Below are 14,289 nucleotides of genomic sequence, written 5' to 3'. Positions count from 1 at the left end.
GATGCGGGACTTGATCCCAGGACCCTGGGATCATGACCTGAGCCGAAGGCAGACGCTTAACCATCTGAGCCACCCAGGCGCCCTTTTTTTTTTTTTTTTTTTTTTTTTAATTTTTGGAGAGGGAGCCCGCGGAGGCGCAGAGCGGGGGAGAGAGAGAGAGAGGGAATCTTAAGCAAGCTCCACGCCCCAGCATGGAGCTCGACACAGGGCTCCATCTCACGATCCTGAGATCACGACCCGAGCCGAAATCAAGAGTCGGATGTTTAACCTACTGAGCCACCCAGGCGCCCCCATGCTCCTCTTATTTAAGTACCACCCGCCCTTTGAGGGTCCAGGTCTAGGGTCCTGTTCCGTTGAAACTGTCTCAGGTGCTTCAGCCCACCCCTCCTTTCTCTGAGCGCATTTGCGCATCACGTGACTACCACATTCTTCAGTGTTTAATTATTGTCTAGCTGGTGGCTTCTCTCCCAAGCTCTAGTATAAGCTCTGCAGGCTGTGAGTTCATCCTGTGCTTTATAAATTTTACAGTATCTAGTACAAAGTGAGCAAACGGATCCTCTGTAAATACTTGGTCAGGAGTTGATCGAAACCCGTGTGATTCCTGCCCTCCCCCGCAATTATAGCAGCAACTAAAGGTCTCATGCATTAAATAGCTGTGGCAATGCAGAATACTTTTATGTTTCCATCCTCCTCTGTTCAAGGGGCAAATCCTAATTCTAGTAAAGGAACGCGACACGTCCAGTAAACCTCATTTCTTAAGGGGGAACTTGCATGTCACTCAGCTTGCTGAGTAATCTTGGATTTGGCTTCTCTGGTCTGTAGTTTCCTCATCTCTGAAAATGAGAAGTCATGCCTTGGGCCATTTGCCTCTTCCAGTTTCACTGGGAAAGCGTGCCTATCTGCAGATAGCTGGTATTTATCAGCTGGTATTTATCAGCTGCGGTCTGTGGAATGATAGAGATGCTTCTGTCAACCTACTGTGCAAAAAGGAAGAAACCTGGGAAGACCTGACATACCTATTACTTAGCAGTTCCCATTTTTAATTTACTAGTATGTTGTGAATATATTTTGTTTTCTAAAACTGCTTCCTAGTGTGGGTCCAAAGGCAAATCACGGTTTTGCCTCTTGCTGTTAATTTATTTCCAGAGTAGATGATTCAGGGGAACTCTGTGTTTCCCTTGTGGAGTTAGACCCGAACTAGATGGTAGCAACTTAGTTGTGTAGGGCAACCTTTTTTATGCGTTGAAGTAAAGGATTGGATATATCTGCTAGGTGGAATGGGATGGGATTTCCATCCTTACGGCAGGGACTTAAAACAGGTCTGCCCATCCCCTGCAGATTGCAAAAAATGAGGGTAGTACTTGGATCTGGCTAAAGGCATTCTTGCATTTTGTTGCATTGATGCGATACTGATGTTGCATTTTTTTTAATAGAGAATTGCCCAGATCAGAACCCACGTCTCAGGAACTGGGATCCAGGACAGGATTCTGCAAAGCAAGTTGTTATCAAGGAGGGAGATATGTTCCGTCTGACCTCGGATGCCACGGTGAATTCTATAGTCATTCAGGATGGAGGTGAGGAATGGTTCCTGCCTATGGGGGCTGCAAGGCTGCTCATTGCTGTGGGGGGCATTTGATGTTCTGTATGTAGAAAACTATTCTTAGCCTTTAGAATGTGGTGTTGGTCTATCCATGGGGCATGAGAAGTTCCTAAGGTAGAACCATAGAATTCAAGAGCTAAGAGGACCTTAGAAATCACTCAAGTCAAGACCTCGGATTGATAGGAAAGGAAACAGTTCCAGAAGGTGATCTCTCATAGCTAAATCTTTGTTACAGCTACGGAGAGTGATGAGAGAATTAACATGGGTTAACATATGTAAAAATGATTTGGAGGCTCTTAGATATTTTTCTAAAAATAATTTAGCCCTAAGGTGAATGGGTTGAAATTCATGCCCCTGGGCATTTCTAGCATGCTGAGACATGAACTCTCCATTTCTACCTTTACTATTTTGAAAACAGGCTTAATTTTCTAAGCAGACTCTTAATAAATTTTTTCCCCAACTTAACTGCAGAAGTCTTTTCTTCCTCACCCCCACTTAAGGTAAACTCTGTTTCTCTATGTCCCAGAGAGATGTTTTGGAAGTTGGCTGATACTAGTGTTGTTCCTTGCAGGATTGCTTGTATTTGGCGATGATAAAGATGGATCCAGAAATATTACTTTGAGGACTCGTTACATCCTGATCAAGGATGGTGGGGCGCTTCATATTGGAGCAGAAAAATGCCGCTATAAATCCAAAGCGACAATGGCCTTGTATGGCAAGTCAGATGAAGGTGAAAGTATGCCAACATTTGGCAAGAAATTTATTGGTGTGGAAGCTGGTGGGACACTGGAGATACACGGGGCACAGAAGGTCTCGTGGACGTTGTTGGCGAGAACTCTGCATTCCTCAGGCTTGACCTTTGGGTCCTACGCCTTTGAAAAGGACTTTTCTAGGGGCCTCAACGTGAGGATCATTGACCAAGACACGGCCAAAATTCTGGAAAGTGCGAGGTTTGATACTCATGAATACCACAATGAGAGTAGACGACTGCAGGAATTTCTGAGAATACAGGATCCAGGCCGGATTGTCGCCATAGCGGTCGGAGATTCGGCAGCCAAGAGCCTCTTACAAGGAACCATACAGATGATCCAGGACCGATTGGGAAGTAAGCTGATCCAAGGACTGGGCTACAGGTGGGCAGACCTTTTACCTTCCTTCCCAGCTCCATGTTGGAGTCTGTGTCTGTATGACCGGGGCTGCAGAAAGGGACAGGACACGCCACAGCCTGGCTTCGGGTGTCAGAACATGGCCACTCTTGCTTTGAAACATGGGTCTGGGGGGCGCGGGATGCTGGTTACAAAACGCTCTTCTCTTGGCTTCGGTTGATGAAGCACTCTGTGAACCGGAGTGTCGGGCTTTGAAAAGTGAAGAACAGAAATGTGCTACTGAGAAACTGGCAGCTCCAGGGCAGTTTCTTTCCCTCTTTCATCACCTTGGGCAAACCGAATGAGACGCAGGCTACTTGATTCTGCACGGAGGTATAAAAGTTGCGGGGGGAAAGCCTGAGGGAGGGGCACGTGCCCAGTGTTGTTTTCCTTTTTTGGAGTCCTCTGCCTGCTGATTTGCGTCTGCTTGTTTGATTGGGGCAGGTCTGTGGAGCCTGGGCACAGGTGAGGAAAGCAAGAGACTGGAGGGCTAGCAAGTTCATGGGCACAGAGTCTTTGCCGCCCCTGCTGCTGGAGCCTGGGACCCCTCCTGTAGCTCACCAGGATTTCCTCATCCAGCCCTGAGGCTGGGGGAAGTAGCCAGCTCAACATGTAATTCAGAAAAGAGAAGTTTGAATTCTGCTTGCTGTTCTTCGTAAAGCCAGGGAATGAGTCTGCCGTGAAAAGGAAGAGGACTTAAAAAACTCACATATTGAAAGGGTCTAGTTATTTTTGTCCTTGGATGGTTGATGGATCTAGTTGTTATTTTCCTTCCGTTGGTTGTTGGAATGGAACAGTATCTGCGGAAATTCTAGAGAAAGTTAAGAAGACAAAATTAATGAAGAAAAGTGTAATGTTCTCAAAATGCCTTTTCTTCACCCTGGGGATATTGAGGAGGTGCTGAGTGCTGGGTTACCCCTAGGTGCTGAGATGAAAGAACACTACCTCGGAGCCGTTGTTTAATCCGGTGGATAAACACACCTAAATAGACGGGAGCATACGGTGAGACCCTTGCTTATAGGCTGGAATGGGAGTGCAGGTAGAGGGAGCCCCCAGATCGGCTTGGGGAATCTGTGGAGGCTTCCCAAAGGTGAGAAACCTGAGGGGAGTTTAGGAGCATGCTCTGTAGGCAGTCGGAGAAGGAGGGCTTTCTAGACAGGGAATAGCAGGTGGCAAACCTCGGAGGTGGGTTCTTAAAAATTTCAGGATTAAATATAATACACACGCAGAAAAGTGCTAAAAACAAGAATGCAGGGTCTAATGACTTAATCACAATGTGACACCTGGATAGTCACCCTCCAGGTGAAGACATAGATCATTATTGCCAGTGGCCCGGAAGCCCCCTGGCTGTGTCCCCTCTGTTTCACTGATCACTCCCTCTGCTCAGCAAAGATAACCACTCACTGGAATTTGTGGAGATCGCGAAAAGTTTAGGTTTGCCTGTTTCTGGACTTCGTGTCAATGCGAGCAGACAATATATCCTATTTTGCATCTGGCTTCTTTGCTCAACTCTGTGTTAACTGAGTTATATATACATAACATAACGGTTATGTGTGTTGGTATGTGTGGTGCTGGTTTGTTTTCATTGCTGTTCATTTTCTATTGTGTGACTACCCCAGGGTACGCACTGCTGGACATCCCGTCCAGTTCGGACCTCTGTTATAAAAAGGGCTTCTCCATGGGGCGCCTGGGTGGCTCAGTCGTTTAAGCGTCTGCCGTCAGCTCAGGTTGTGATCCCAGGGTCCTGGGATCGAGCCCTGCATCGGGCTCCCTGCTCGGCGGGAAGCCTGCTTCTCCCTCTCCCGCTCCCCCTGCTTGTGTTCCCTCTCTCGCTGTGTCTCTCTCTGTCAAATAAATAAATAAAATCTTTAAAAAAAAAAAGGCTTTCTCCAAATGTTCTTTTATCCATCTCTTAAAACCCATGTGTCCATAGTTCTGTAATTTATAGACCTAGGAGTGGAAACACGATCTCTCCGTTTCATTATCCAGTATATGCCAGGATGACAACTTTTGTCTGTTTACTCCATTATTTTCCTGGATTTGCGTGATCATCAGCAGTGAATATTTTGTTTGGCTTTTTTGGGTTCCTTTCCTCCTGGTTTCCAAATTCCCTTGAAAATAATGCTGCTGATTTGACAGAGGAATTTGAGTTGTGATCCTTTGCCAGTGTTCCATTGCTTTGACCTTATCTCCAATGTACATAAACACCCGCCTTTGAAGATACTGTTCTGTGTGGTGAAATTTTCCTCAAGTAGAGGAGGGAAGTAGGAGTGTTTTGGAGATAATGTCAGGAGAATAGAACATTGTTTTATAGTTGCTGAGGCAGCTCTGGTAAATAAAGGAAGCCTCTGCTATTTCTTCTCCTTTCCTCTCACATAGGAGATAATAAATTGAGACATTTGGCATTTGATTCTTTGTGCTGTATCAAGGAATATAAATAGAGCTATAAAGCGTAGTCAGCTGAAGAGTAGCTAATCCACGCAGGGGCAGGTGTGGAATTTATAAGGATATAGGCATGCTTTGGTTAACTTTTATCTGAATATCCAGCCATCTGTCTGGCATAGATTACATTTGGCATATATATATGTATATATATATATATATATATATCCCTCTAGAGTAGGAAATTGATATTTTTTTTTCCAGGTTTTAAACCAGGAATCTTAAGGCAAATTTTTTTTTGGCTTTTTGTCTTTGTTCTTTTTTTAGTTTGGCCACAAGTTTGAGCAAGTCCCTGGGATGTTTATTACAGAAATAAAATGAAATTAGGGGGCATTTTCTTTCTTTTTTTTTTTTTAAGATTTTATTTATTTATTTGAGAGAGAGAGAATGAGAGACAGAGAGCATGAGAGGGAGGAGGGTCAGAGGGAGAAGCAGACTCCCTGCCGAGCAGGGAGCCCGATGCGGGACTCGATCCCGGGACTCCAGGATCATGACCTGAGCCGAAGGCAGTCGCTCAACCAACTGAGCCACCCAGGCGCCCCTCTTTTTTTTTTTTTTTAAAGATTTTATTTATTTATATGACAGAGAGACACAGCGAGAGAGGGAACACAAGCAGGGGGAGTGGGAGAGGGAGAAGCAGGCTTTCCGCGGAGCAGGGAGCCCGATGCGGGGCTCGATCCCAGGACCGTGGGATCACGACCCGAGCCAAAGGCAGACGCCTAACGACTGAGCCACCCAGGCACCCCAGGGGGCATTTTCAAACACAGTTGTTTTTTAACAAATAGATACATGACATGCAAAATTTTCAATCTGTTGGATAGTGATTATACAACTTTGATTTAAAATTATTAAGAAACCAGTAACCCAGTGGTTCTCAGCTTTGCACTCCTGAGATTTTTTTTTAAATCCCATGCCCAGGGCCCCCTTAGAAATTTTTACATAAGAATCTCTGAAGGGGAGGGCCCCCAGGTGTTTGATGCTCTCACCTCTGACCTCTAACTCAGGGGTTCTCAGTGTGGTCCCCAGACCAGGAGCATCAGCGTCACCTGGGTGTTTGTTAGAAATGCGCATGCTCTGGCCTCACCTCAGGCAATCAGCGGGTGGGGCCCCAAATCAAATCTGATTTGACCAAAGTGAGAACCACTCTCTAACTCAGTGGTTCTCAAGTGTGGCTGCACATTCAAATCGTCTGGGGAGCTTTGAAAATCTACTAGTGCCATGCCCCACCTGGAGAAATGATGATGGCATCAGTCTGGGCTGGGTCTGAGTGTGGATGGCTTCCTAAAGCTCCCCATGTCATTCTGTGATGCAGCCAGATTTGAGAACATTGCTGAGAACTCAAAAGAGAGCAGGCGATACTCATTTTATTTTTTAATTTTTTCTTTTCTCTCTTTTTAAAGTTTTTATTTAGATTTCCAGTTAGTTAACCTACAGTGTAATATTAGTTTCGGGTGTACAATATAGTGATTGAACACTTCCATACATCACCCCGTGCTCATCACGACAGGTGCGTTCCTTAATCCCTATCACCTGTTTCATCCAGCCCCCCAGCCCACCTCCCCTCTGGTAACTGTCAGTTTGTTTGCTATATATAAGAATCCCATCTGGTTTGCTTCCCTCTCTCTCTCTTTTTTTTCCCCCTTCCCCTATGTTCATCTGTTTTGTTCCTGAAATTCCACATGAGTGAAATCATATGGTATTTGTCTTTCTGTGACTGACTTATTCCTCTTAGTATAATAAACTCTAGCTCCATCCGTGTCTTTGCAAATGGCAAGATTTTATTCTTTTTTATGACTGAGTAACATTCCATTGTATATATACACCACATCTTCTTTATTCATTCTTCAGTTGGTGGACGTCTGGGCTCTTTCCATATTTTGGCTATTGTTGATAATGCTGCTCTAAACATTGGGGTGCATGCCATACTCGTTTTAAAACAAGGGAAATAAATGGGTTTGTGGCCAGAATGATGGGTGAATAATAGGGGTGTGTATTGAGGAAGGAAGACAGTGATTCATTTTAGTCCCAACCATCGGTGTTTCACCTCTTACAGAGCTAAACAGACAAGGATTTAAAATCCAGATGCATTTCCTTCTGTGACGTCAGTGACTTCAGTCAAGGTCTGGACTTGCAGCGTCATGGAAAAAGAGATAGCGGGATTGATAAAAATGAAATACAAGATTAAGCAGCACCTGACACAACATCTGTGTCAAGGATCTGAGCTGGTACCATGACCAATAAGGCACATGCTCTTTTCCCTTCTAGGCAAGCGTGGGCTTTGGTTGGTGTCATCGATGGAGGAAGTATTTCTTGCAATGAGTCTGTGAGAAACTATGAAAACCATAGCAGCGGAGGGAAGGCTCTTGCCCAAAGAGAATTTTATACTGTGGATGGTCAGAAATTCACCGTGACAGCTTACAGTGAATGGATTGAAGGTGAGCAAGTACGGTTTAGACCCTTGTAAGACATTGGTAAGTACTGTGGAAGACTGGTTTCTTTGGGTGGTATTGTATTCAAAGGACAATCTGATTCGACTTCTCAACTGGTTGAAGGTGAAACCTATAGTTTCCCTCCTACAGTTGATCCTTTCAACTCAAAGAGTTCTTGCTGGATTGGAGAATGCTCTTTTCTAGTTTGGTCACTCCCAACTGGACTTTGTTCTTGACTCTCGAGTCCTAAAGTGTGGTTAACTATTAGAGATGGATTTGTTTCCTGGATTTGATACCCTTTGAACCAACCTAGATGTGACAGGGTGAGCTGCCTCGTATGAATATGCTCTTGTACTTTGGATCTTCTCTTTATGTAGACATGTAGTAAGTATTACTTTCGCACACATGCTATACAAACAAACCTCTCGTTTTCTCAGCAGTTTTTCCTTGATGATCCAGCTAATGCATTTATCGTCTAAACGAATTGGAAAGCACAGAAAAGTACAAAGTAAAAATTAAGCTCTAACCCTATCATTCAGAGAGAATTGTTTTTTTCTTTTTTTTTTTTAAAGATTTTTTTTTTTTATTTATTTATTAGAGAGAGAGAGAGAGTGAGAGAGAGAGCGCAAGAGGGGGAAGGGTTAGAGGGAGAAGCAGACTCCCCGCCGAGCAGGGAGCCCGACGTGGGACTCGATCCCGGGACTCCGGGATCATGACCTGAGCCGAAGGCAATCGCTTAACCAACTGAGCCACCCAGGCGCCCCAGAGAGAATTGTTTTTGTGCAAATAATTTAGTCATTTTTTATCTTCTATGTGTTTTCTCCCCTAGTGCTCATTTTGTTTTGACTTGTTTCCCTCGCTTTAAATAATATTTTAGGTCTTTAACTTTTTTTTTTCCAACATAATTTTTATTCTCATGCACCTTTTAGAGGAACCATAATTTGTTCAAATAATGCCCAGTACTGGGTGTTTAGGGTAGCCCTGACTTGTTTCTTTACGGATGTTTACTCATCTACTTTGCTGCCAGATTTTTTGGTGCCAGGTATGGATTGGCAGCCTCCTGTCTGTGCTTGCCCACTACCTTTCTTTTGCAAGCAAAAATTATACCAAAATTATTGTGAAATGAGTAACTGAGAAGTGCCTTATTACCCAGAAGGGTTGATTTTAGGGCTCATACCTCGGTTTTGAGCAGCAGGGTAGCACTGTTTACTAAGATGGATTTCTGGAGACAGAGAGCCCAGCTCTTTCACTTACTGTGTGATGGTGGGTGTGTGACTTTAACTTCCTAACCCTCAGTTTCCTCATCTGAAAAATGGGCATGATGAGAGAAACTACCACATAGGGCTGTTGTGGGTATCCAGGGGGAATAATATGAAGTTTTTCACACAGTGTGCCTAGGAAGCACTGGGTGTTAGCTATTTTTTTTTTTAAGATTTTATTTATTTATTTGAGAGAGAGAGAATGAGAGAGCAAGCATGAGATGGGGGAGGGTCAGAGGGAGAAGCAGACTCCCCACCGAGCAGGGAGCCCGATGCGGGACTCGATCCCAGGACTCCAGGATCATGACCTGAGCCTAAGGCAGTTGCTTAACCAATTGAGCCGCTCAGGCGTCCCGGTGTTAGCTATTTTATTGAGGATCCAAACATGACTTGGGTTATAATGGTGTATTTTGTACCACTGTAATTAAAGAGACAAAATCTTTTGCTTTAAAATAAACAGGTAGGGGCGCCTGGGTGGCTCAGTTGGTTGGGCGGCTGCCTTCGGCTCAGGTCATGGTCCCGGAGTTCCAGGATCGAGCCCCTCGTCGGGTTCCCTGCTCGGCGGGGAGTCTGCTCCCTCTGCCCCTCACCCAGCTCATGCTCACTCACTCTCTCTCAAATAAATTAATAAAATCTTAAAAACAAAAACAAAAACAGGTAAATAGAGTTCCTCGTATGTAATAGAGACTTTCACATGTTGCTTCTAAGCAGCCTTCTGGGTTTGGGCTGAGGAGATGGTACTTACTATGGACGAGGAAGCTCTGCTTTCTGCCTCCAAGACCACTGCTTTCTACTACCCCATCATGGTTGCCTCTGGCAAAAAGCATAGGTGGACGAGAAACATTTCTTAGCAAGAATTTGGTCCTGCATGAAGAGGTTAGTGGAACTGCTTCCAGTAAAAGTTCATGTAGAGGATAATTACTGACGAACCTCAATCAACATTTCCTCCGTGGAAAATTTTGTTTTCATTTCTACATTACCAGTGACTACTCATTTCTGGAAGAGGGTCCAATCTAGCTATCGTAGGATATTGGGTCCCATGTTCTCAATGACTCTTACTTTCTGGAAGAGATGGAGAATCTCTCCAGGAAGCAAGGAGGGTGAGCTTACTTGCTTTCGTATTTCCAATTCGCTAGTGTTAATGGGAGGAAATCTTAGGCAGGATTTTCTTCTGAAGCTAGGAAAAAGTGAGGACCTAGTGAGTAACACGGATCTTCCCGCTCTAACCATCTGAATTCTTTTTTAAACAGAAACAAATTCTAATGGTCTTTGGCATTGAACCTGATGTATCTAGCAGTCCTCTTCTTTAAAAAGCAGTTTTTGAAAAATTCTGTGAAAAAAATTAATGTTTTTTAGTTGTTCTTTTTTAGATTTTTTTTTTTTTTTGGTAAAATCTGAAAATTTGGGCAACGATTGTCATTGCTGCTAGGGGTTCTTGGTTATTTTTGTGCTTAAAAAAAATTTATTATGCCTGTGAAGTTCCAGCAACTATTAGCTGTTGTTATTAGAGTCATTATTGTTAATCTTATTATTTAGACCAAATCCCATCATAGGCTTTAGTATCTGGATGCAAGAAATATGTAAAAAAAAAAAGCTACTTTACTTTTTTTTTTTCCCCCCGGTACTTTTGTTTTGGTCCTTTGTGAAAACAAACGTATGGTAGGTTGGCATCTGAAGGAACAGAATCCACGACTTGCTCAGGTTAGGTTTTATCAGGAGAGTTGGCTCAGGATTGTCAGGGTTATTTGCGGCTTTCTTTGTGCCTTGCCCAAATTTCCCTTTTTGAGTTCCCTCACTTGAGTCAATGTGTTTCTTCGCTCCTGCCATTGACCCTTAGTGTCGGAATCTTAAAATCACCCCAGAGCAGTGTGCAGTTAATTGGAAGGATGGTTGTAAGTACAGATACAGGGCACCAGATACCTTTGAGATGCGGTGTTTTTTTGTTTTTTTTTTAAAGATGTTATTTATTTATTTATTTGAGAGAGAGAGAATGAGAGAGAGAGAACACCTGAGAGGGGATAGGGTAAGAGGACGAAGCAGACTCCCTGCCGAGCAGGAAGCCCGATGCGGGACTCGATCCAGGGACTCCAGGATCATGACCTGAGCCGAAGGCAGTCGCTTAACCAACTGAGCCACCCAGGCGCCCGAGATGCGGTGTTTTCTCTTCTCCATCGAGCTTATGAAGTAGCTTCTATCTATTGTGTATACAGTTGCATTAAGTCAGCTTTTGGTTTGTGACAGATTCTTTTTTTTTTTTTGGTTTGTGACAGATTCTATCACGGATGTTTTAGAAGCAGGAAATGCTTCTATACTTGGTTGCACATAAAAGAGTAAATGAAGGAGATGTTGGATCAACTTTGCAGTTTTTGTCTGCCTAATTGGGAACCAACTTCGAGTTTCAAAAGAAGGCATTGGGAGAGATCAGTGATTAGTAGTCCCTGGGTCACATAGAATGCAGAGTTGGTGTTATTACAGGGAAGGGGCAGAGTTAGACAGGGACACTATCCTGTGGTATCTGGGTGACATTGCAGATCATAGTGGGAATGCTCATCCCTTCAGCAGACATCTGTGAGTTTGCATGATGAAATAGAGGAGCAAATATACAGGTGGACGTACTCTGCTGCCTTCATGAATGCACCTTCCAAGGAAGTGAGCTAGTCTCCTGTTGAACAGGTATGAATAATACCAGAGGGAACACTAGAATGAGAATACTGGAGAAGGAGGTTGCTTCCAGCAAGGATATTGGGGAAGTCTTTAAAGGTTTGCCTGATCTTGGGGGGCCTGGCTGGCTCAGTTAGTAGAGCATGTGGCTCTTGATCTCAGGATTGTGAGTTCGAGCCCCACATTGCGGGGAGATTACTTAAAAAAAAAAATTTTGCCTGACCTTTATAAGATGGGGATGGTATCTTGGTTGGTGGATTAAGAGTGGAAGTACATTGTAGCTAAAGAATTAAGTATGAACAAAGACCCAGAAATGAGAGATTGCCGAAGGTAGACTTTTATTCTTAAGATTATGTGTGTGCTAATGTTCTATCTTTCATCCTGTGTTTGGATCACATTGAAGCACTGAGTATTTATTACATACCTATTCCGTGTTTGGCGGCGTCTACTTATGTGTGATATGTTCTTACTACATTTCAGGACTGCTTGGAAGCAGTAATATAGTTTTAGCACTGAGTTGAAGTACAGCGAGAGATTGGGGATCAAGAAGAATAGTGGGACATTTCCTATACCATCGTGGTTAGGGGAACATGGGGCTCTCTACCCTGGAGGTCAGGACTGCCATGTTCATCTTTTTATCATCAGTACCTGCAGAATGACACGCACATAGTTAGCGCTGGTAAAAATACACTGACTTGTGTCTATCTTAACTTTGGATTTGTGAGTCAGTGGGGAGGTTGATTTTAGTGGGGGAAGTGCCTACTAATGCATCATTTTCTTTCTTGGTTTTTGGTTTAGGTGTTTCTCTCTCAGGCTTCCGGGTGGAGGTTGTGGATGGAGTGAAGCTTCATCTGCTGGATGATGTTAGTAGTTGGAAACCTGGAGACCAGATCGTGGTTGCAAGCACAGACTATTCTATGTACCAAGCAGAGGAGTTTACTCTACTCCCCTGTCCTGAGTGCAACCGCTTCCAGGTCAAAGTCAAAGGTATCGGACTGCTCAGAATCCTTCTTGGCATTTGATTCCTGCAGTCTCCGCCCCCCCCTCCCCCCCACCGCCCTGCCAACCTTACCCCAAAGCCAAGGTGTCATCACCATCATCATCTGGATATTGAAGATCTTAGCACTGGGGTGCTTTGAACACTAGATCCCAGAGGATGTTAGATAAGAGTAGTTAGAGAACAGTAGTGTTGCTGTTAATGATATGTAGCAGGCAAATCAGTGTTTTTGTGCTCTTTTTTTGTTAAAAAGAAAAAAAATGATGTGGATTAGATGGATTGATTTTTTTTTTCCCCAAGATCCAAGATTCCAACTTCTTTCTTATTAATTTTCTACTATCAAATAATAATCCAATTATCAACTGATTCATATTTACATATGAATTTCTTCTTAATTAAAACAAAATCTCATGTTTTTTTTTAAAGATTTTATTTATTTGACAGAGAGACAGCCAGAGAGGGAACACAAGCAGGGGGAGTGGGAGAGGGAGAAGCAGGCTTCCCGCGGAGCAGGGAGCCCGATGCGGGGCTCGATCCCAGGACCCTGGGATCATGACCTGAGCCGAAGGCAGACGCTTAACGACTGAGCCACCCAGGCACCCCTGAATCTCATGATTTTTGAGTGCCTACTTCCTTGGCAAAAAAACAGATCTCACTAATATTTAAAATAGAACCAGAAAGGTATATTCATAGACTACATTTTTTTATCATAAGCTTGAATCACGTTTTTTGAGGGAAAGCAATACGCAGTGAGATCCGTACTGTAAGCTGTGTTTAGGAAGAATTGCTGACATTTACCAGGTACTTATCCTGAGCCACGTAATAGGTGAAGCTCCTTTATATGTTGCCTCACTTGTGGCATTTACTATGCATTTCATTTATTACATTGTCTCCCTTCCTTCTGTACTCAAGATTATATACATTTATGATATAAAACCAAAGAGTTTACAGTAACTATTTAATAAGCACACACTCATGGGTAATTTGAGCTTTGCAGTTTAAGGGAAACAGCTTTTGCTTTAAAAAAAAATGGGACGATTGGCTCACTTGGCACTTTCTCTCTGTGCTTCATTCAATGTTGTACTTTTCCTTCTTGATAATATAGAGCATAAGCAGAAAACAAAACCCAAAAAAAACTATGTTACCATCTGGCATTAATTTTGTTTTGGAAATTCCCACTCTTGTTAACAAGTCTACATGATAATGAATCTCCCATGATCTCAACTGCTTGATTTATTTGTATTTTTCCTTCCTGAGTTTATGTAATAAAAACATCAGAGAAAAGCTCATTATTAAAGTGTTTCTAGACTTCCAAAAAGGTGGAAATTTAAAAGAATGCATGCTAATATTAAAATAAGAAGTAAGAAAGATGGTAATGTTTGTAATGTTAATATTTAAATGCATATTAGTTTAGCTTTGAAGTAAAAGCAAGAATAACTTAATACCTCGTTATCAACATCTACAAAACCATTCATTTTTCTGGATTCACCATGCATTTGGTTCTTCATGTGCCCTCGGGGATTAGAACAAGAGTATATGGACAGGAACCTGAGAGAGTGAGATAGAGAGAAAGAGGATACTTACATATATTCCAGAATGTTGGTGCCATTCAGGAGAGGATTAAGCTCCCTATGTGTGGCTTTGACATTGAGTGAGTGGTTAGAGTAAATAATCTTTAAAATCCTTGCTTCCTTGTAGTCTGTGATTCTGAGGTATTAAGGAATGGAAGCAGACAATAAATTTTGGTATCTTGGAA

At 43.1% G+C, this 14,289-nt stretch overlaps 1 protein-coding gene across 1 annotated transcript in view; it reads left to right on the top strand.

Moving 5' to 3' along the window:
* Positions 1-14,289, top strand: part of CEMIP2 (cell migration inducing hyaluronidase 2) — a 79,924-nt gene that overhangs the window by 20,344 nt on the left and 45,291 nt on the right. Inside the window, exons 3-6 of the mRNA XM_081804064.1 lie at positions 1,434-1,574; positions 2,172-2,733; positions 7,453-7,622; positions 12,335-12,523. Of these exons, the coding sequence (XP_081660190.1) occupies positions 1,434-1,574; positions 2,172-2,733; positions 7,453-7,622; positions 12,335-12,523 (1,062 nt within the window). The remainder of the gene's footprint in view (positions 1-1,433; positions 1,575-2,171; positions 2,734-7,452; positions 7,623-12,334; positions 12,524-14,289) is intronic.

The sequence above is a fragment of the Leptonychotes weddellii genome, chromosome 14 (assembly GCF_054177405.1).
Source record: "Leptonychotes weddellii isolate Sample4059 chromosome 14, ASM5417740v2, whole genome shotgun sequence".
NCBI classification, from domain to species: domain Eukaryota; kingdom Metazoa; phylum Chordata; class Mammalia; order Carnivora; family Phocidae; genus Leptonychotes; species Leptonychotes weddellii.
The sequence above is the reverse complement of the archived record's forward strand: the minus strand, read 5'-3'. Positions and strand labels throughout refer to the sequence as shown.